The sequence below is a fragment of the Acinonyx jubatus genome, chromosome C1, assembly GCF_027475565.1.
Source record: "Acinonyx jubatus isolate Ajub_Pintada_27869175 chromosome C1, VMU_Ajub_asm_v1.0, whole genome shotgun sequence".
Taxonomy (NCBI): Eukaryota; Metazoa; Chordata; class Mammalia; order Carnivora; family Felidae; genus Acinonyx; species Acinonyx jubatus.
The window spans coordinates 12,151,001-12,173,476 of record NC_069381.1 but is presented as its reverse complement, the minus strand read 5'-3'; the positions used below and the strand labels follow the sequence as shown (position 1 = coordinate 12,173,476).

At 59.5% G+C, this 22,476-nt stretch overlaps 1 protein-coding gene across 1 annotated transcript in view; it reads right to left on the bottom strand.

Annotated features, from left to right (window-relative positions):
* Window positions 1-22,476, bottom strand: part of PADI1 (peptidyl arginine deiminase 1) — a 38,785-nt gene continuing 16,309 nt past the window's right edge. The window contains exons 2-16 of the mRNA XM_027060282.2: window positions 21,663-21,843; window positions 20,438-20,510; window positions 19,747-19,808; window positions 18,316-18,433; window positions 18,045-18,170; window positions 16,177-16,349; window positions 15,924-16,027; window positions 14,826-14,949; window positions 14,332-14,439; window positions 12,621-12,772; window positions 7,819-7,963; window positions 6,929-7,022; window positions 5,843-5,922; window positions 4,960-5,085; window positions 1-2,092 (exon numbers count right to left, since the gene is read on the bottom strand). Coding sequence (XP_026916083.1) covers window positions 1,859-2,092; window positions 4,960-5,085; window positions 5,843-5,922; window positions 6,929-7,022; window positions 7,819-7,963; window positions 12,621-12,772; window positions 14,332-14,439; window positions 14,826-14,949; window positions 15,924-16,027; window positions 16,177-16,349; window positions 18,045-18,170; window positions 18,316-18,433; window positions 19,747-19,808; window positions 20,438-20,510; window positions 21,663-21,843 — 1,900 coding nt within the window. The 3' untranslated portion in view covers window positions 1-1,858. The remainder of the gene's footprint in view (window positions 2,093-4,959; window positions 5,086-5,842; window positions 5,923-6,928; window positions 7,023-7,818; window positions 7,964-12,620; window positions 12,773-14,331; window positions 14,440-14,825; window positions 14,950-15,923; window positions 16,028-16,176; window positions 16,350-18,044; window positions 18,171-18,315; window positions 18,434-19,746; window positions 19,809-20,437; window positions 20,511-21,662; window positions 21,844-22,476) is intronic.

Below are 22,476 nucleotides of genomic sequence, written 5' to 3'. Positions count from 1 at the left end.
AACGCACGTTGACATTTTTATTAATCAGGTAGGAGGCGATCCATCACCCGGAACATTCTCAGAGGGGACATTGGGCTCTCCGACAGCTCCAGAAGCAATTCCAGGGCTTCCCACGCTCAGCGCAGGTCCAGAACACATGCTCCCCACCCTCCCCATCTCTCTGCAACCTCCCTCCACCCACAGCCTTTCCCTGGGGAACCTCAACCCTGGCCACATGCCCGTGGGCCCCGAAGGGCCTCCTTGCCGTCTTGGCTCGGGCTGGGCTGTGGGTCATGGTTACGTGCAGAAAGTGCAAAGGTTAGACCAGGAGTTGGCACGTGGGGTCCCACAGAGTCTTCCGGAAGGGGAAGAACCCAGGTATACCCCCCGCCCCCTGCCAGCCACCTGAAACCAGAGCCGCTCTGTCTTATCCATCTCACGCGTCGGGTGTCCACGGCAGCCTTGCCAACTGTTCCGTGGCTAACAGAGTTTGACCGTGGAGGGCTGGCTCAGTCTCGGTCTTCCCAGGGGCCACTGAAAATCTAGGAGGCGGAGGGAGGCCCAGGGCTGATAGCCACCGCGATGGCCCCAGGGGCAATGGTGGGGAGAGGGCAGGCTGGCCACCTCGCGCCCCTGCGTGCCTGGGACAGGGGTCACCTCTCACCTGGCACTGGCCAAACCCGGGCACGTCCCCGTGACCCCACCTGGGGCCAGGCTATTAACGTCCCCTCACCCCCATGGCAGCTCTGTGCCCTGTATGGGAGGGGACACAGGCCTGCCGTGGGGGTTTCCTCACAGGCAAAACCCAGGCTACGGGCAGGGTCTCCGGGTTGCTGAGAGCGACTGGGCAAGCCTTCCCTCCCACGGCCTGCAGGGCGAAGGGGAATAATTAAAGACTATTAAAGGAAATTAAACCCCACCCTCCGAGATAACCTAATGGCTCCTCCCCACCCACCCTCTTCTAACATCTGGGCTCCTATCCCCTGTGACATCTGGAACGGCCAGCCCCCTTCACATCCAGAGTCCAGAATCAGAAGCGGGGAGACCTAAGACACAGAGGCCAGGCCCCGCCGTTTGTCCTCATGCCTCGGCCCCCTCCACCATCCTGGCCTCCCGCCTGCCAGCCTTCCTCGCGTGTGCCCTCCTGAGGCCTTTCTCTGGCCTCTCAGCGTTTCGGGGCAGAAGCAGCCAGCACTCGTAATTAAAGGCCTTCTAAACAGGTAACAAGCACCCTTCTGAGGACGGAGTCAGGTATTAAAGGGTTTTTGTTGCCTTTTCTTTTGAAAGCAGGCCCCCAGATGCTAGGTTTTCCCGTCCTTATTTGCCTCTATAAATATGGCTGAGGGGTGCTGGGAGGTCACATCTTGAGGGTCCCCTGCAGGAGAGTACAGCTGGTCGGGAAAAGAGGCTGCCTCGCCTCCCTGCGCCTGCTCTTACAAGAACCACAGACGGCCTGGACCCAGGCCCCTGCCTCTGAGCCCAGGCCCCATGGATGCCGTTCCCGGTGCAGACCCGCGAGAGGAATATCAGAACAGAGGGAGAGCGACTCAAAGTCGGGCACAGCCGCGGCCACACGCGGCTGCCCTTGACCGTGCTGAGGCCGTTGCTCTTTTCCAGAACCTCTGGGAGCGGCGGATCGGGAAGAGGGAGGGAGGAATGAGGACGGTCCCTCTCGGGCCGTGCAGGCCACTCCACAGGTGACGGTGTGGGCGTCCGTCGCTGCGTCCCGGGGCCTGCGGTGGCCAGCACGTTCGCAGGCACTCGAGGAGAAGCTCCCGAGGCTCCCCCACGAGGACGGGGTCGGGTGGAAGTTCCTCGCCCCCTTCCCTGGTGGGGCTCCCTGGCAGGTGGGCAGAGAGGACGGCGGGTGGAGGGGGGCTCAGGGCACCGTGTGCCACCACTTGAAGGAGAAGGGCCGCCGGCGCACGTTGGTGCCGCAGTGCACCTCCCCCAGCAGCTCGTGGTAGGACACATAGTCGTCGATGAAGGTGCAGCGGAGGCCCAGCGGCTCCAGCAGGGACCGCACCTTCTCCTCCAGGCAGCAGCGGCCGTTGATGATGGGCCCGAAGGGCTTGGGGATGCCCAGGTGCTTGCCTAAGACCACCATGTTGACCTGTAGACGAGAGGAGGCAAGAGGCAGACAAGAGGGGACCCATCCCCAGGTCCGACCCACCCTCCCCAGCATGCCCGGGCCACCAAGACTGGCGCTGCCTCTAAAACTAGGGTCCGTGAAGAGAAGAAATGGATTGACGGTTGGAAGAGAGGATTCATAGCAGGTAGGGCTGCCAGTAACATGCATGGTGACTCTGTACGAATGGAAGTCCCCCCTTCCTCCCACGCTGTCTGCCATCCATCAGAAAGTTGTCGGGACAACTCAGGGCAAGATTTTACCTTCCTCTGCCAGAAACCTTGTACAGCAGCTATCTACAAGGTCGATGGTGTGAATGTCTTTCTAGGTTTGGTGCACTTGTACAGTGCACAGCCTGCTTCACTCTCCCCGGAAGCCCTGATCGTCGTTACGGTTTACCGAACACCTCCTGCGCGCCAGATACGTCATCGCTATGCCTCACAGCCTCCCTGCGAGTCGGTGGCAGGGAAAGGTTAAGTGACATAATCCAGGCCACACAATCAGAGAATGGGGAGACTGAACTTTGACGTGGGGCCAACTCACACCCAAACCCATGCTCTTCATATGCTGCCAGAGTGTGGCACGGTGGCTGCCTGGGGAGCTGAGGAGTTGGGACAAGGGGCTGGGAGCCCTTGGGGGCGCCTGTGTCTCCAGTGGCACGTCTGCTTCCCCGGCTGGGGGGCCCTAACACTGGGGAAGGGACGTCTCCCCAGGGCAGGGTATGGAAGTGTCTTAGAGAAAACCTCCGCCCCAGATGGGTGGCCAGAGGAGCTGTCCTTGGTGTTCAAAGGGGATACGCTGAACCTGCTGTCTGGAGGGGAGGGCTGGGTCATCTCAGCATGGGGTGGCCTGCCCTGGGCTCTGTGCCCTCATGCTCTCCATGCTCTGGCCCCTCGCCCTCCAGACTGCCCTGCAGCCCATCCACAGCTGGGATCAAAATGACCCTGGAGGGTCCTCTGGGGTCAGTACCATGGCCTCCGCCCTGAGCTACCCAGTTGCCCCTAAGGGGCCAGAACGTGCTGGGTAGTAGTGGGACAAAGGGCAGGGAGGGGAGCCAGGTCCGTTTCTTCCCACATGAGGACTCAGGAGCCTGGAGGCCACTCACTTGCTGGATGACCTCAGGGGAGTCAACCACTCTCCTCTAAGGGCCCGTTTCTTCATCTGACAAACGGGTTAACTGAGTTCCCTGTGGGCTCTTCCAGTGAGGACATACCGGGCTCCTTCAGCAGGGTCTGGGTGGGAGCTGAGAGATTCCCACAGAGGGGGGCTTCCAGCCGGTGTGGGCAAGGCCACCGCCCAGAGAGGGCCGGCCAAGGTCATGGGCTCTGGCCAGAACAAGAGCCAGGCCGCCCCCTCAGCGCCCCCCTGTCCAATGGGGCAGCCACTGGCCACACGTGGCTGTCAAAATTTAAATTAAACAGAAATATAAAGTTCATCCTTCGGCCACACTAGTCACATGTGAAGACCCCCATCGCCACATGTGGCTTGGTGGCTCCCCTGTCCCATTGTGCAGACGGAGAACGTTTCCATCGTCCGAGAAAGTTCTCACAGGCAGCACCGCCTTGGAGGGTCGGTTCTCAACCAGGGCGATCCGGGCCCCAGGGCATTTCGGTTGTCACAGTGAGAGGAGAGCGGCTGACACCCAGTGGGCAGTGGACAGGGATGCCACCGCCATCCTGCGATGCACAGGACGGGGCCCCCACGACAAAGGAGTCAGGCCCAGACATCAGTAGAGCCGAGGTCCTGCCTCTGCCAAGACCCCGCAGCGAGGAGTCAGGAGTGCGGGGTCCCGGCAGGGAAACCCTGCCCTGTCACCGTGCCTCCAATCAGGACCTCGGGACCCGCTCCCAACCCTTCGCTTGGCCGGTGCCGGTGCCGGGGGCGGGGGGCGAGGGGACTCCAGTTACAGGCCCCAGGCTGAAGAGGGAGGGTCTCCCATCCTGGGTAACCAAGCCACGAGGGGCCAACAGCCTGACATCCCTTCCCAAAGGCGTTAATGGTCGTGCAGCCGATAGCATCACCAGGCCCCTCCCAGAGGCCACACGGGTGACATCACAGCTGTGCATCGGCTGTCAGCTGCCTGACTTAATGACAGCCAGGGAGGCAGCCACCGTGGGCCCGCCTGCCCGCCTCAGGAGCCGCACCGGGGAGCAGCCGGTGGGGTGCGGAGCAGAGCAGAGCAGGCGGCTAGGTCCCCCCCCGGAGTGAGAGCTGGAAACACTGAAACCGAAACAGGCTTCCTGTCTCGACTTGGGAGGGAAACAAAAAGCCCTCAGTGGTGGGGGCCGCCCTGGGCACTGACCCATGTTCAACAGCATCCCTGGCCTCCACCCACTGATGCCAGTAGGCCACCTCCCTCCTTGTGGCAAGAAAAGCAAAACAAGCAAGAAAACCTGGAAGGCAGAATCGCCCCAGTGGAGACCCCCCCCCGGCGGAGATGTCCTGTACCTGCACAAAAAGCAAACACACACCGGGGCGCCTGGGTGGCTCAGTTAAGCGTCCAACTCTCAATTTCGACCCAGGTCGTGATCTCACGGTTCGTGAGTTTGAGCCCTGCGTCGTGCCCTGTGCCGTGTCAGCAAGAAGCCTGCTTGGAATTCTCTCTCTCTCTCTCTCTCTCTCTCTCTCCTCTCTCTCTCTGCCCGTCCCCTGCTTGTGCTTGCTCTCCCGATCTCCCTCTCAGACTAAAGAAACTTAAAAAAAAAAAAAAAAAAAGGAAACACACACCTAGAGATCCGCCAGGCCCGCCCCGGTCTCTGTGCTTGTCTCTGGAACCCCAAGTGACACCCCTGCGGACCCTGCCAGGGGGCCCCGGCGACAGGAAGTGCCCCGTCCTGCTTCTGCGCTCTCACCATGTCAGGGAAGAAGGCTTCGGCATGGGAGCCCTTCAGGAAGAAGAGCTGGGGGATGTCCACGATGTCCCGCTCGGTCAGGCCCAGCTCCCGCTTCAGCACCTCCCGGTTCCAGTCGATGCATTTCTGGGGGGACAGGAGGAGAGGCAGCGGGCACGCCCAGTGAGCCAGGGAGGCTCTCACGCTCGCTGGACGCCGGCTGCGTGCCAGGCCCCGTGCAGAGCCCTCTCGCCCTCGTGCTCCTCAGGTCCTCCAACAGCTGGGTGCCACTGCCCACCCGCAGATGGGGAAACTGAGGCTCCGGTGACCTGCCCGAGGGCACAGAGCTAGGAAGCTGCACAGCTGGGATTTGGACCCAGGCAGCTTCCGGTTCCAAAAGTGTTTGTGGCCAACCCCCCCCCCCCCGCCCCCGCCAGCCACAGCGCAGCTCACACGTCTGGCCATCTCAGCCATCTCAGAGAAGGTGCCAGGCTCCACGCAGGAGACGTGAGGGGCCTCTGTGCCGGGCCCTGCACCCCGCCCGTGGCGGGCGTCAGCCCTGCCCCTTCCGGAGACCTCCTTCCACCCGGTCTCCTCCTTGCCGGATCCCCTTGACTCCCACCCACCCCACCCCTCACCCCCACGGGGCCCCAATTTCTCATCTCACTCAGCTTCTCCGGAAACTCATCATTTCCCCCAGACCAGAGCTGGATCTCCCCTCATCAGACCGGGAGCTCCCTGGGGGCTCCTTTGTGCCTCCTCCGTCAGACTGTGCGTTCATGGCCGAGGCCTGGGGCTGAGCCCCGTACTCCCACTCCACCCCAGCGAGTCCTGGGGCTGCTTCCCCTGGGAGGATGGGGACCCCCCCCCCCCAAGAGCAAGCAGCATGGCCATATATCCTCACCTGTGTGTAGAGGCTGTCCCTCCTGAGGTGACTGTCGGCCAGCATCTCATTAATGCTTCTGTTCACTTGGTGTCTTAACCCTGCGAGAGAAGGAAGACAGTATGAGGGCTCAGGAAGGACCGCCCAGGGCCGCCTCAGGGCCAGGGAGCTGAAGGATAGAGAAAGCCAGAGACCCAAGACCCTGCTGGGCCCAGGGTCTGGCTGCCGGTACAGCCAGGAATTCCTGGTGATGGAGCCCAGACTCTTCGGGAAGGGACTCCCGACCCGGGGCCTAATGATCACGGTACAGCTGCCATTACTGAGCACCCGCCATGCTCTGGGCACCCTCCTAAATTATCGTTCATCTTTAAAACAACGCCAGGTGGGGTAATTATCACCCCCCCACCGTTCAGAGAAGAGGAAACTGAGGCACTGAGAGGTTTAGAACGCGACCTTGATCTCCCAGCCATGAGTAGGGAGATCAAGATTTGAATGCAGGTCTTGAAGCTCTGCCACGTCCCTTCCAGCGCTCCAGTTCTCAGATGAGAACACTGAGGTCCGTGGTGGGGAAGGCGGAGGTGCTCAGGGGGGCCAGCCAGGTCCTGGGAAGGTCTGGCAAGCCCCAGAGGCAGGTCCCCAGAGGGGACCACCTGGCTTCTCACCCCTGCCACTCTCGAGCCCCCGGCCCTGCTGCATCCTGGGGACAGCCCTGGGCACGCCACCCCTCTCTGAGCCTCTGGGGAAAGGGGTTAGGGGGCGGGGGCGAGATCCCGCGGGGTGTGCACTGTTTCCAGTTGTCTTCCTCTCCTGGGGTGTGGCCAGGAGCCGCCCGCTCTTCCTGAGAATGTCACCTTCTGTGGGCGCCCGGGGCCATCCACCGGCCTCTTGGCCTCCCGGCCTTGGCCCAGTAAAGGGACAGCGCTCAACCTTAGCTCCCAGGTGAGGGTGTTGGGAGAACTAGTGATGGCCGGTTCTGAGCTGAGGGATCCAAGCGAGGCGAAGGGCCCGTAAACAGAGCGCAGCCACAAAAGGCATGAGAGGTGCTCAGGGCTGGCGATCAGAGGGCAGAGGCCCCACGCACGGGGTGACTGGGTCATAGGCACTCACCGTCAAACTGGGCCGCCTCCCCGTACCCCTCCTCTTTCTTCTGTTGGAACAGTTTGAGGCAAGCGATGGGGCTCGCCAGAAGCAGCCGGAAGCCCTGGCACAGAGGAAGGGAGAGTGGCTCGGTGGACGGGTTCTCCCCGAGATGCAGGAGACCCCAAACTCGGGAGGAGGCCAGACCACGCAGGCGGCTCCCCTCTCCCGCTCAGTCCCACCCGCCAGCCACAAGGCACCCCCGGGCAGCATCCCCTAATCCCCCAAGCTGGTTCACACTCCTGGGGCCTTTGTCCAAGATAATCTCTTTGCCTGGATGCCCTTCCTCACTTGCCTTCCGGGGAACTCGGTCACTGGTCACTGGGAGGCCGCCCCTCCCGGGCTGCGTGCTCTCTGAGGGCTGGGCCCCTCTCTGTAAAGTGGTGGCAGCCGAGCGGTCCCAAGCCCTCTGTCTGGGTCTGGGTCTTACCCTACCAGTAGCTGCCCTTCCGAGCCTCAGTTTTCCCATCTATAAAATGGGGTCAGCGAGAAGCGTACCCGCCTCACGGAAGTGTCGGGAGATCAAATGAGTTAAAACACACGCACATCATAGGTGCCGAATGTTACCAATTACTATCCGTGTCATTCCTGGGTCTAGGCTGAGAGGTTTGGATCAGGGCAAACGCCCAGCAAGTGTGAGGATGGGTGTATGAGCAGGGGGGGGCCGATGAGTACCCTCCGGAGCTGAGCTCTGACCTCCTCCAGGAAGCCCCCTCTGATTAACACCGCCTGGCTCTCCGGGTGCCCGGACTCTGAGCTGACCACGGACACGGGCGGGGAGCTGATTTCAAGTGGCTTTGCCCTATCCCATCCCATCAGGTCGGGGAGGAGCAGAGGGGGCTCAGAGAGAAGGGACGCACCTTTTGGTCAGAGGTGGGCACAAAGCTCAGGAATTCGTCCACGTGGCCCACGGAGAGCCAATCGGAATAGAGCTCCACGGGCGCCTGCACCTGCTGGGCCTGGAGGAAGTCCCGCACCACCTTGGCCATTCGCCTCCCACCGGACCTGGCCCAGGAGGGAGACAGCAGGGTCACCAGTGCCTGCTGACTGCTGGCTCCCTGCAGGCCCCTCCTGAGCATCCCACCTCTGTGCAAGCCTCACGACAACCCCCTGAACGGGTCATCTTTAGGCCCCGGCCCCCAGGTGCTCCCAGGAACTCACTGTCCCTCTGGACCATCATTCCAGAGAGTTCATTCCCTCCTTACACCAAGGGTGGGAAGGCCCTGCCCGCTCCTGCCCACTAAAATGAGTCAAATGAGAGAGCTCCGCTTGTCAAAGACCCTCACCTCCCATCCCGGGACACAGAGACATTGACTCTTTACCCAGGATGCCCAGTCTCTGGGTCAAAACATGACCAGCACCTGGTGAACCCCTCCCTTAGCCCAGAGTTTCCCAAAGTGTGGGGCCTGGACCACTCGGGGGGCAGACTCTGGGGGGGCGGTGCTTGTTTACAAGGAGGGGTCTTGTGGCGTCTGAGGGGCTCAGTCAGTTAAGCGTCAACTCGGTTTTGGCTCAGGTCATAATCTCACTGTTCTGTGAGTTCGAGCCCCACATCGGCTTCCTCACGGATGGTGCAGAGCCTGCTTGGGATTCTCTCTCTGACTCTCTCTCTCTACATAAATAAATAAATAAACTTTATTTTTTTTATTTTTTTAAGGTGTATTTATTTTTGGTGGAGAGAATAGAGTGTGAGCAGGCGAGGGGCAGAGAAAGGGAGACAGGATCGGAAGCGGGATCCAGACTCTGGGCTGTCGGCACAGGGCCCGCCGCGGGGCTCGAACGCACCAACTGTGAGATCACGACCTGAGCCGAAGTCGGACGTTTGACCGACTGAGCCACCCAGGTGCCCCTACATAAATAAACTTAAAAAAATAATAATGACTCATGCGCAAGAGAAGCCCTGTCGCCATCATTTTGTGTTCAACACGGTCTGTCTCGTCCCCAGCAGTTTCCGAAATGAGCTCTGGGCATTGGCAAACCACCCTTTACTAGCAGAAGGAGGGGCCGGGGTGGCCTAGGACAGGGAGCAGGTCTCGGGAGCCGGGGTCCCAGAGCTGTGGGAGGAGTCGTTACCCAAAGCTGCCTGCGCCTGTGTGGAGCTCAACCCCGCCTCAGGCAAGGCCATGTCCCCATTTCGCAGATGAGGCAGCTGAGGCCCCGGAAGTTCAAGGGGGTGACTTTTCCAAAGTCAGAACAATGCGTTATATACTCTGGGCACTTGCCACCTGCCCCTGGCACAGGTAGCCATGAGGAAACACGCATACGTATGTATAGAGATTTCTTCTTTCAATATGTTTTACCAAAAAAGGCATCACATTCCTTGACCTTGCCTGCTTGTCATGGACAAGCTCCCCGGGCTGCATCGAATCTGGTGCCTTCTACCGTAAACAGAACACCGTCCAGCCCCTCCCTCCTCCCCTTCTGCCACCGTCTGGCCCAGACACCCCCCTCCTCTAAATAATCTTAGCGGCTTGCCCCTTTCTCTGGTCTCTCTGCCTTCACCCTTTTGCTCCCCCGCAGTCTAAACGGATGGAGAGTTTTCCCAGATTTATTTTTCTTCTTGGTATCAGCTGGCATATTTGATATCTCATTTATTGTCTGGCATCCCACCAGAATGTAAGCTCCGGGTGGGCTGGGATGTTGTCTACGTTCCCTGCTGTATCCCCGGCACCTCTTACATAATAGAGGCTCAGCGAATGATTGTGAATGATGTGCTTCTGAACAGCTTTTCTCAAAATGCTTTAAAAAAAAAAAGGTGTTTTTTTTTTTGAACAGCTGTGTAATAATCCCTGGTCTCTATCACTCAAATATGTCATAGACAAAGATTAGAAGGGAGACCTGACAGTGACAAATGACAACACTGATTTGACTTGGGGGATAAGAGCGTGACAATTATTTTTCTTGCATTTCTGTTATGTTGGTAGAGGGCCGGCAATTTAAAAAGCGTTCTTAAACACGGTGAGATGGTGGAGAAGTCCTGGACTCCAGAAACTTCTCATGGGCGCAGAGTGGCAGGCATCAGAAACACATACGGTTGGGGAAGGGACAGAGCCCCGCGTTGTGCTGCCCTCTGCCTGGAGGCTGGTGGGGGCGGGGGTGATGGGACAGACCCGCTCTTCAAGTCACATCAAAGCCACCACTAGGGGGCAGAATTGCTCAAAGATGATTTTAACCATGGGGAGCGGACTGTGGAGAACCCAAGCAGGCAGAGAACAGACCGAGGTGCTCAGCGAATGATTGTGACACTTACTGAGCACCTAGTGTGTGCCTGCCTGAGGCTCCTCCCACTAAGTATCTTGCTTAATCTCCAAGATTCCTCTCGGATGTCTGTACAAATAACAGGCCCAGGTCACGATCTGAACTCTGCCCTGCTAAGCTCTCTGAACTCATCTCCCATCAAGCCCCTCCTTGTTCATGCTCACTCTGTTCCAAACCCCAGGCCTCCTTGCTGCTCCTCTAATGTCTCCGCCACACTCCTGCCTCAGGGCCTTTGCACTGGCCATTGCCAGTCCTTTGCATGCTTCCCCCCCCCCCCCCCCCGCCCAATACCCCCATCTTTGACTCCCTCATTTCCTTCAGGACTTTATTTAAATGGCAGTTTCTCACCAGGGCTTCCTTGATCTAACACACTATATTACCTACTTACTTGTTGAGTTTGCTTACTGTCCGTTTCTCCCTGTTAGAATGAATGCACATTGTCTGTTTGTTCACTGCCGAGGACAGAAAGAAGCCAAGACAGGAACACAGGACAGAGGGTTACATTTGTTTGGAGTCCAGGGAGGAGACCTGGATCCTGACTATTCCACTAACTCGCTGTGCGGTCCTAGCCGGTCGCTGTCCCTCTCTGAGCCTCAGGACCCCTTCTGTTTACCAAGGACCTTGTTCCTGGTTTTCAATACAATGGTCAATGGACTGGCTCACAGCTGCACTGGAGGCCCCCACTGTCCCATCCCTAGTCCTTGCTCTGACCCTGGGAGCTTCTAGATTGTGTCTTTTATCTAGAGCTTCTAGATTGTTTCTTTTATCTAGGCCTGTGGGAAGTCTCAGTAAATATTCACTGAATTGGCAAACGAATGCGTGAATGAGTGCACTCACTTCGCTTTTCTGAGCCTCAGCTTCCTCATCTGTCAAATGGGAATAACAATCGTCCCAGCCCCATAGGACGGCTCTAAGAATTAAATCATAGTAGGTGATCGATAACTTCTGTCCGATAAGTTCCAACCTGCTTCAAAGCAGACCCACTGCTAGGGGCCCGGCTAAACAATACCTAAACTAAACTAGTGGGGGATTCTTTATCCCCACCGGTGCTGATTCTATAGCCAGCCCAGAGATTCTTAATGGACCCATTTCACAGACAAGGAAACTGAGGCATGGACTATAAACTAATGTGTTCATTTGATAAAGTATCTGCTGTACACTGATGTATATCCCTAGTATCTTCAACAGTGCCTGGCACATAGTAGGCATGAAATAAATTGCTTCGAATGAATTAACTGAGCACCTACTGTGTGCCGGGTATCCCCAAAACCACATGGCTAGTATACACAGCAGGGTCAGGACTCGAACCCGAGTCCAACTGTGCTCCTTCCTCCTGGGTCCATCCCCGAAGTCCAGGATTCTACCCAGAGGCCCCGGCGTCCTCCCGCCTCCAGGGCTGTGGGCAGGATCAGATCGCAGAGTGGTGTCTGAGCCTGAGTCACCGCCAAGGCGAGCACTCCTCTTGCTCTAGCCGACCTTAGCCCCGGGCCCCCGGCTATGTGCCTGCGGTTGGTGCCAGGAAACCTCGCCTCACCTGACCCAGAGCCCTGGGGCCACCAGGGTCAGCACTAGGGGCTGGGTGGCCTTGCTATGACTGCCTGGCTGCTCTAAATAGTCAGTCAGGGCTTGGGGACTTGGGGGGAGGGGCAAGCTGGGCTCACCTGGTTTCCATGCCAACCCCACACAGACGAGAAGGGGCTCGGGTGCCTGTGGCGGGCTTCATCTCCAGGCGGGAAACAGGGGACCCCACCAGGATCCCCGCACAGCTCACCCCATTCTGTGGTGGCCCGCAGCAAGGTGGGGACCCATTCAGCAGGATACTGTCACCTGTCTGAGCACTAAATCCTGGGCACCTTGTTTCCTGCCTGATGACAGCTGTCGGGGGGTGGGGCGGGAGGGGGCGGGCACCCACCAAGTCACCTCTGTCACCCGGGTCTCCTGACCAGCCACTCATTCACCGGTAGCCACAGGGTGACCCCCGGGCTTTTTAAGCTATTGCTAGAACAGCAGCTATTTTGACCTCCTGCTGGGAGAGGTCAACCCGTCCCTCTCCCGCCTCTGCTCCAGCTGCACATCACCTCCCCAGAACCCCAGTGTTTCTAAAGAAGCTGAAAATCTGGAATTTTATGGAAGGCCTCCCCGCACATACGGAGTCGGTGACTAATTAAGCTCACGAAATACTAGGCAGGCCAAGAGACCGTGGGTCAGTCGTTTCTGAGTTTTCCCCCAAGATTCTATGACCTTTTAAATCTAACATTCCAGGACTCTGGGTCTTTGACTCCAGGACTGAGCGTGGGAGTTAAGACCACCTCTGAGCCTGGAGACCCGTACTGGTGGTGACGGAGCTACAGGTGGGCGCCACGGCGGTCCCCGCGCCCTCCCACCCCCCGCCAGGGCCTCTCACTTGGGGAAGCTGCTGCCGATGAGGATCCGGCCCAGCGGGTACTCCTTGCCGCCCACTGTGACGGGCGGGCTGACGTCCAGGTTGCCGAAAGAGTCAAGGCTAGAGGCACCAGCGAATAGGATCTCCCGGGTTACATATCCAAAGTCGGGACCCTAGGGGAGGACCAACAAAGCCCCCCACCCCAGAAGGAGGGGTCAGTTAGGACAGGAAGCGACAGCTCTTGGCAGGGGTTGGGGCGGGGGGGGGGGGGGCGATTAACGTCCAAGTCCACAACAGAATAACTAGAAAAATCCCCAAACGCTGAGAGATCAGGCACCACGCTTCGAAAGAACGCAGGGGCCAAAGAAGGAAGCCAGGTGGAAACGAGGCAAGACTCTGAAGCGAGAGATGATAAAAGATACAGCACACTAGAACTTGCAGGATGCTGGTGAAGGTGCACCTGCTGGGGAGCCACCCGTAGGTCCGTACGCATAGGTACGGAAGAGGAGAGGTCGGAAAAATCTTCGCTTCCGTTTGCAGCTGGGAAAAGAACAGCAAATGAGACCCAGAGAAAGTGGAAGGGGGGACAGGGTAAAGACGAGGGCAGGGTGCCTGGGTGGCTCAGTGGGCTAAGCGTCTGACTTCAGCTCAGGTCGTGATCTCAAGGTTCGTGAGTTCGAGCCCCGCGTCGGGCTCTGTGCTGACAGCTCAGAGCCCAGAGCCTGTTTCAGATTATGTGTCTCCCTCTCTCTCTGCCCCTCCCTGGCTTGCTCTCTCTGTCTCTCTCTCAAAACTAAATAAACATTTTTTTAAAATTGTATTAAAAAAAACGATGAGGGCAGGGATCAGTGGAGGAAGCCCTGGCCAGGTGAAGCCTGGGGTTGGGGTCAAGCCCTTGGTCGATTCAGAGTCACCCCACAGGGCTCATTGTCACCTGCGCTGGGACTGGTCTCTTGGCCCCTCTAGGCTGAGGTAAATGCCCCTGCTCTGTGTGCCCACAAGTTCCCGGGCATCTCCCTCCCAGCCCCCACCCTAACATGGGCATTGTCCTGGTGGTGGGGGTATGGGAGCCGGTAAACAGGCTGCAGGCCTCGGGCCCACCTCGAAAGGCAGTTCAGCCTGGAAGTAGGGGTATGGAGACAGCCCCTCTGGTTTTGCACCTTGGTGCCATGGCTGGGTGGCATGGGGTCCGTTACCTAACCTCTCTGAGCCTCAGGAAAGAGGGGACAAAGACAGCAGCTAGCCACAGGACTGTGGATTGGATGAGTGACCGTGTAAAGTCAGGGCCGCACGGTTGCTGGGGCTGCTCTTGTCCCCAGCCTGCGCAGAAGAGGCCACATGGGGCCTGGCACGCAGTAGGCGTTCAGAAAAAATGTGTTACCCCAAAAGAGGCCCCACCTCGTAAAAGCAAGAGTCATGAGGGCTCACTACTGGTGCATTTCCCCCATGAGGCGGTCTCCCCAGGACTGACCCCTCTGTCGACTCCCCAGTGGGGGAGAAGGGTTCCCCAGGACGACTTTGCTGGCCTGCCCCACCCAGAAGGGGGAGGAGGATTTGCATGTTGTTTGCATGCTATTTGCATGTTCTGTCCCAATCCCCCCACTGTCTCCCCGTTTCCCCACCACTTGTGTCCTTTTGGCCCCCGCTAAAGGACCAGGACCAGGGAAGACTGATTACAGGGTCCTATTACAGAGCCACCCAAGGGACCTCCCCTCTGCCCTTTGCCACATACCAGGATCCGCTTGTAGGGGAAATGCTTCAGGCCTCTGTTTCGGGGAGAGTCAAAGACCACTGGGAAGGCCTTGTGAGGGGCCTCGGTGTAGCCAAACTCCATCTCGTCCTAGGAGGGGAGAGGAAGAGATCACAGTGGTATCCCCGGCGTGGTTTTCCTGACACGGTGAGCCCCACCCCTAGACCTCGCTCAGGGCGGTGCCACAGATTTCCCCCAAGACCTGGGGGCACGGGGGCCAGGGATGGAGGTGAGGCCTCTTGGGACTCCAACTGGGAGAGGACTCTGTCTGGGACCCGAGCATTCGAGGGAACAGGAGAGACTGGAGTGACACAGGCAGTGGGGAAGCGTTTCCGGAAGCTGCCTGCGCCTCGCCCCGCCCCCCACCCCCCTGCCCCGACCGAGTCCTGGCTTCTCTAGGGAGACCAAAGCTGTGCAGGCTCCATTTCCCAAAGTCAGGGTGAAGGACAGGGGCTCAGGCCTCCCAGGCCACCCACCTGGATCCAGCGGTCATTTCGATTTTCAATCTGAGGGCAGATGATCAGCTTGCAGTTGGCTTTCAACGCTAGGTCAGACATGTCTTCCAGAAATTTCTTATTTGAGCCATGGGAGTCTACCACACTGCAAAACCCAGGGAGAGGGGAACGTAATGGTGACCTCTGGCAGTGGCCTGGGTCCAGTCGGCGCTGGGCCCCATGTGGCCCCTGGGTTTCGGGGTTCGAACACAGCCCCCGCCCTAGAGAAGGCAGGTGATGTCCCCAGATCATATCCGGTGGTAGGCGCAAGGGGCGGGGCAAGCCCAGGTGGGTGGAGCCCAAAGGCACCCAGGTGGGTGGAGCCCAAAGGCGGGCCACCAAAACCAGGTGACAGCCACGGAGGAGGTGGCCCCGGGGACTGGGTTAAGGTGGCAGCCAGGGGGCAGGGAGCCCCCTCTACTCCTGCCCCTTTGGCCTACACAAAGGAACCAGGGTGGGGTTCGTGAGCAAACAGAAAGAAAGAATTCCCCTCCAAACACCCACAGAGCAAACCTGTTTCTCTACACCATCCCAGCCTTGTGACTTATGTTCCAAGTCAGCTGCGGCCCTTCCCACTGGTCTGGCCTCTGACGCAGAGGCCTCGAGTGGCCTCGCCCATCAAGGCCCACCTGTCCATGAGGGGACTGACGAGGATTCTGGGCCACACAGGACTAGGATCCCAGGCTGGGCCGGGGCTCACAGCAGACACCAGCAGCTGGGTCCCGTGTTCTCCGCAGCCCCGCAGCACCCCACGCCAGAGCAAGGCTAGGACTCCCGCAACCCCCGGCTGCCCGAACAGGGCCTGGTCTCACCGCCCGGACTAAGTCTGAGCTGTTCCAGGGCTGCTACAGGCAGGACAGGGTAGAGGCAGGGGTGCTGAAGCTTGAGCCGGTGACCTCAGCTGGGGGCCTTAACCGACCGGCCCAAGCCAGCCTGCTGCTATCCCGTACCCAGCCTGCACCCATGGGTGCCCTCGGTGAATCCATCCAGTGAGTGAGGGCCCAGCCCTGGACACGGCATTCTGTTCCTGTCTCTACTGGTCCAGAGACGGTGGGATTGCGCAGGAGGGTGAGGCCTCACCTGCACGCGTACAGCTCCAGGGGGGGCTGGGTGTTGGGGGTCATGATCCAGGGGGCCACGCGGAAGGCCACGGTGTCTGTGAAGAGGGGCACCTCAGGCAGAGTCTGGGGGGTGAAATGAGGACTAAGTGGGCCCTGCGGGGAGCCCCATCAGGCCTCAAGATCCCCCAGCCCCCAGCCAGCCCGGCCCCGGAGACTCCAGACTGGTCCCCCGAACCCTCAGCCCCCATCCCAGCCACCGGCACGGTTCCTACCCCCGTGTCCACCAGGCTGACACTGAGGGAGACCAGCCCCAAGAAATCAACGTCGGGGAAGGCGAGTCCCTCCACAAAGAAGCTGATCTTCCGCTCCCCCGGCTGCCGCTCAACTTCGTAGGACAGACGCTGAGGTCCCAGTACCTGCTTGTAGTCCTCAAGGGAAGTCCCACCTAGGGGGAGCCAGAGTCAGGGGCCAGTGCTGGGACAAAGGATGGGAGCAAGGACACCAGAGGCCCGGAGTCCAGGGCCGAGCCGACTACACCTTCGTGTTAGATCTACTTGGCCGCTCCTCTCTAGCTCGGCCACGCGCAAGCTGTGTGACCTTGGCTCAGTGACTCAACCTCTCTGAGCCTCCGTTCCTCGCCTGTAAAACGGCTGGCAGCATCTCTTGGGATCAGCATAAGCTTTAAGTCAGATACGGGGATAAAAGCAGGCACCACAACAGGTGCAAAATACCCAAATGCCCATCAACGGAGGAATGGGTGAACAAAACATAGTATGTCCACACAATGGTATGTTTTTCACCCATAAAAAGGAATGAGGCGCTGACACCTGCTACGATGCGGGCGAACCTTGAAAATATTATGCTGAGTGAAAAGCCAGACGCAAAAGGCCACATACTGGATGATTCCGTCGACAGGAAATGTCCAACATCGGTAGATCCGTAGGGACAGAGAGTGGCCAGATCAATGGCTGCCTAGGACTGGGGGCAGGGGAGGGGGAGTGACAGCTGAGAAGTATGAGGTTTTCCCTGGGGGGTGATGACCCTGTCTTGGAACTGGACGGGGGTGGTGTTCGCACAGCCGTGAGGACGTGTCAAGGGCCGCTGAATTATCCACTTTCAAATGGTTAATTTTGTACGATGTGAATTTCACCTTCATTTATTTATGTATTTTTACTTTTTTTTAATGTTTATTCATTTGTGAGAGAGAGAGAGAGAGAGAGAGAGAGAGAGACAGAGCACGAGGAGGGGAGGGACAGAGAGAGAGAAAGAGGAGGACACAGAATCCGAAGCAGGCTCCAGGCTCTGAGCCGTCAGCACTGAGCCCGACGCGGGGCTCGAACTCACAAACCGCGAGATCGTGACCTGAGCCGAAGTCGGACGCTCAACCGACTGGGCCAGCCAGGAGCCACCCCCCCCCCGCCCCGCCCAGCCCCCACCTTCATTTATTTTTAAAAGTGCCTGGCCCACAGTACTTCTGTCCTGCGCCCCTCTGTCCCCCCCGAAGGTGTCTGGGAAATGTCACCCTGGCATGCTCTCATTCACAGCAGGAAAGGCTATCGGTTGACTGACTGAGACTTTGCTCATGTTCCCGTATCACCGTGTTTCCGAGCGGGGCGTCTGCCTAAACTTCCACCAGGGGGACACGAGGAGGAACGTTCGGGCTCCCGCCAGGCTCATTCAGCCACAACAACAAGTTCTGGGTCAGTTTGAACAGAGGACGGTAAGGAGGAAGAGGGAAGGGAAGAGGACAGACCTCTTGCCATTTATAAAAAGGAGTAAAGGCAGCTCAGGGTTAAGTTCACCCAGCCTGGACGGAGCTCACCCCGTGCTGACCGACCGGAGGAGGGGCTCTGGAGACCTGGGTTTGAAGCCTGCTCCACCCCAGTCAGCTGGGTGACCTGGAGACGGTGGATGCGCGCACCTGAGCCTCAGTTGGCCCCCTCTGTAAAACGGGACTCGTTTCGGACCCTCCTTCTTAGGTAACATGCGGCGAACCGCTGGAAGATGCCGGAAGATGCCAGAAGATGCCGGTTATGGAAGATGCCGGAAGGGAGCGGGGATAGGGGTCAGAGAAGAAAAGAGCTTGGGAAGCAGAGAACGAGTGGAGCAGGGGGGAAAGCAGCCCCACCAGGCCACTCACCCCTAGCGCAGAAGACCCCCACTCTTCTGGAATCAGAAAACGGCACATCCAAGACCAGCTTGTGGGTGTCGAAGAGGCTGTCTGGGCCGTCGCAGCTCAGCACCATGGGGGACATGTCCTGCAGGTCTGGAGAGAGTGGCACCTGGAGACCACTCTCCCTGCACCCCACCCACAGGCTCCCCCCTCCACCCCGCAAGCCTCCACCACCCATGCCACTACCCTGGACACCACCCCCCCCCCTCCCACGCACACACACACCCCAGTCACACACCATCCAGTGTTGCCAGCTGGCTGTTGGTGAGGTCGGGCCCCGCGGACACGACACTGTCCCGGTCACAGTTCACCAGCAGGACAGCCCCATAGCCCTCAGGGCCCCAGCGCCAGGTTTTCTGTGGCAAAACAAGAGACTGGGGGGTCAGTGGGACCCGGATGGCCTGGGAAGGGGCTCTGGAGCTGGCTAGAGCTGGCTGCTTCTTTAAAATGGAGACTGCTGTATTCTGGGTTTGCTTAAAGATTTAAAGAGGCATCGTAGATGTGGGGACTGGCGTTTCAGGTGTCTAGACCCAGATCCACCCCACTCTTGTACAGTGAACAACCTGGGCAACCATACCCAGGGGCCTCACCCGGCCATCACACTGGAGGAGGAAGGGTGGTGTCGCCATATCCAGAAACAACCTCCACCAACCTGCTGAGCTTTGGCCCTGCCTGGGGGACAGAGGCTACCTCACCCTGACCTTGATGGGGCTGGACAATCCCAGGGAAACTTTCTCCGTCTCAGCACTCTCCTGGGCCCTGTCGCATAGACATCTCTGGCACCTACCCTCAGTCCTGCAGGCCCTGCAAAGAGGTCTAAGCTGAGGTGGGAAAGATAGCTGGAGCCCCGCCTCTGGTCGCAGCTCTCCCTGACACACCTCCACTTAATGCCCACCAGACCTCACAAGGCATGGCTCACTTGCCCCATTTCACAGAGAAGGAAAGAAACGCTCTGGGAAATGAGCCTTAAGTCCCATAGGTCAGATTCAAACTCCTATGGGGGACTTCAGAGGGCCATTGCTAACCCATATGGCACTCTTGTCCACCTTTCTGGGTAAATGTTGCCCTGTGCTTGGGCACTAGACATGACTTGTATCATAGCCCCACTCACCCGCTTAGCCAAGCAACCTTGTGCAGTGAACAACCTGCGCAGCCATCCATGGCTACCCTTCCCCATCTTGTCCTCAAAGTCTGTCCCTGTGGCCCAGGCTTTCTCTCTAGGGTCCTTCCCTATAAACTATACCTTCTACCCTTCCAGGATGGCTTCCAGATACTTGCCCTGCGGTAATGTCTCGAACTCACGCCACCCTCCTCCTCACTCTCTGGGGTCTAACTGAGGCTGTCGCCCCAGCCTCCTCTGTCAGAAGCCTTCAGTCAGTCACTCAGCGACCTTTTATGAAGCACCTACCACGTTTGGGGGTCCAAGTACAGCCAAGCAAATAGAAGGCGCATCAAGCAAAAGACCCAATCCCAACTCCAAAGTCACACAAGAGAGGCTCAGAGAGGGTCTCACGGGAGTCACGCAGCATGTCGATCGCACGGTGGAAGTGACGCCCACCCGCGCCCGTTTGGCAGGTCCCCACATGGGTTCCCTACACTCTCGGCTACCACAGACCCTAGGACCCACCACCCCAGACCGCGCCATCTGGGGGAGCCAGGAGACTGTCACCTTGTCGTCGTGGTTCCTCTTCACCTTGCCCGTGCGACCCGTGTCGACGTCCAGGGACACGTCTGAAAAGGGATGGAGTGGGGCTGCCAGGGGCTCACCTACTCCCGTCATCAGACCCAGGACATCCCGGCCGAGGCAAGCTTTGCTCATGAGACCCAGGAAGCCCTGTTCTGGGGACCATACCCAATGCCTGGGAGGCCGGGGGGCCGTGTGGCCGCGCCCCCTGGTTCTGGATATTGGAGGGACCCAGTCTCGGGCTCTTGAAGTGCATGCTCCGGGCGGCCCTGACTCTGGCAGTCGGGACAAGGCCCGGGTTCTAGGTGCTGGCTCTGCGGTCCTCGGAGCCTGCTGCCCGGGCTCTGGCCGAGGGCGGCTCGTGGCTCAGGGAATCTTGGGGTTCCGACAGCGTGACATGTGGGAGAAAGGCCTCCAGAGAAAGGAGGCCTATGGTGGGTCTAGCTGGTGACCTGTGGGCAGTGCAGTTTCTAGATTCTGGTGGCCCTAAGTCTTGCTGGGTCTCCGTCCCTGAGGTTCTAGAACGAATGGAAGGCCTCTGAAGAAGCTCCTTGCTGGTGGAGGAAGATGGCCATGGGCCTTGCACTGAGGGGTTCCCCTAAGACCCTCAGGGGGGCAACAAGGAGGGGGGAGGGGATATAGGGGAGCCGGGGGGGGGGGTGCGGGCAGTACTTACCGACAGCGGTAAGGTAAAGAACACTGTGGCCCAGGGCTCCAGCCTCCTGCCGCCCGAAGTAGGAGACCTTCACCTGTGGGGACATCGTCAGCCCTGAGCCAGCACGGCCACCCCTTCAGAGGTGGCAGTGGCAGAGGGAGTAGGAGGGACGGTCCTGCTTAGAGGTGGGGACCCCTGGGCACCCCAAGACGCTCCCCGCCGCAGAAGGCCCAAGATTCACAGTCTCCCGGCTTGGACTCAGGGCTGCCTTCCCGGCTAGAGAGGCTGTGCCTGGCTCCCCGGTCCAGGCCCGGGCTGAAGAAGCAAGCAGGGCCCGGCCGTGCGGGGCGCATCCCAGAGGGAGCAACGAGACCCTCGGGAATCCGTGGAGATGTCAAAGAGGACAAAGGAGGGAAGGGGCCGCCGACGCCATTGACGGAGGCAAGTTACTCGGCCTGTCTAGCCTTCTGTGTCTTCATCTGGAAAATGGGACATCCCCCCAATAAAAGCCAATGGTCACGGCTTCTCCCACGGCCCGGAACGCACGCCAAGGGCTCCACCCAGGGAGTCCAGGCCCCCAACACGGCCCCAGGAGTCCAGGCCCATCCACAGTGGGGCCACTCCGGCCCCCTCCCCCCACTGCGGGCATGCAGCTAGGAAGCAGAGGAGGTAGGATTTGAACCCTTGGCAGGCTCCAGGGCCCCTGCTCTGGAGGGGGAGAGCAGCCGCACAGCCTCTGCCTCTTGCCTGTCGGGGGAGAAGGGGCCAAGTCAGTGACCCAGTGGGTCACCGTGCGTGCCGTGGGTGCCCGGGGGTGAGTGACGAGGCCGTGATCCGCGAAGGAGAGAAGCCTTCCTTCTCCCTTCGCTACGGGGACACACACACATCCAGGAAGGCACCTGCGTCTGCGTGCACGCGCGCATGCATGGGCCCGCGGTGTTGCTGCGAGGTCCCGCCGGCTACGGGGGCTTGTTTCCGGGTCTGTGTGTAGGCCGGGCACGGGGCTTAGTGGGGAGGTGCTTGTGAACTTGAGGGGACGCACAGGCGGGCTGTTTTTATGGGCGTATCCATCCGCGCGTGTACGTGTGACGTTGCGTGTGCGGGGTGTCTGTGGAGCTGGATCGGGACGCGTTACGTGGACGGAGGTGTCAGAGGGTGATACGTGGGTGGCGTTGAGCTTGCGTGGGGGTTGGGAGATGCAGCCTCTGACTGTGGAGACGAGGGCGGGGACGGAGGGGTCGCTTACCTTGAGATCATGTAAGGCCTTACTGGCCGCGTCCACGGATACGGTCACATCCACGTTGGCGTCCAGGGGCCAGCGGGTCTTGCCTGTGGGCACTGTCACCCGTGCTGGGTCATAGATCACGAACACCTCCACTCCGGGGCTCCCGGAGACCCCGAAGGTCTCGGCACCCTTGGGCACATCACTGAGAGAAAGGAGAGAGGGCGGTTTCCGGGGGACTCAGGACGGAGGCCGCAGCAGGGTAGTGGGGGCTGGGGCAGCCAAGCGACACAAGCCTCAGCACCCCCTAACCTGCCACTGGCCAGGAGACCAGCCCAGCTGTGCATCAGACAGCCTGGACTCCATCCCAGCTCCCCACTGATTCCCCAGGACCCCGCCCTGGGCACCTTGTCCTCTGGCCTCAGTCTCCCCGACTGTAACCTGAGGGGTTGGAGCAGAGCATTGGCTCTAGTGACAGGGCCCCTTCAGCGGACCCCGGGTGGAATCCAAGAGGCCGCGGGGCATGGAGCTGAGCCACGGTTTTAACCCCTGCACGCTGACAGTGGTCCCCGAGGCTCCAGAGAGCGGAGACCGCCAACCTCTGGAGACCCCACCCCCCCACCCCAAGGCTTCCCGTTCTGATACTTGCAAATTCTCCAACCCAACAGGGAACCCACTTGGCCATCCACCTCTCACCACCTGACGGCCAGGCAGCCTCCTCACTGGTCTCCCTGGCCCCACCCGTGCCCCCTCTGTTCCACACATAGCACACTTGAGCAGATTGTGCTGTTCCTTCGCTCAAAAGCGTGGCTCCTGTCCCACAGTAGCTTACCAGGCC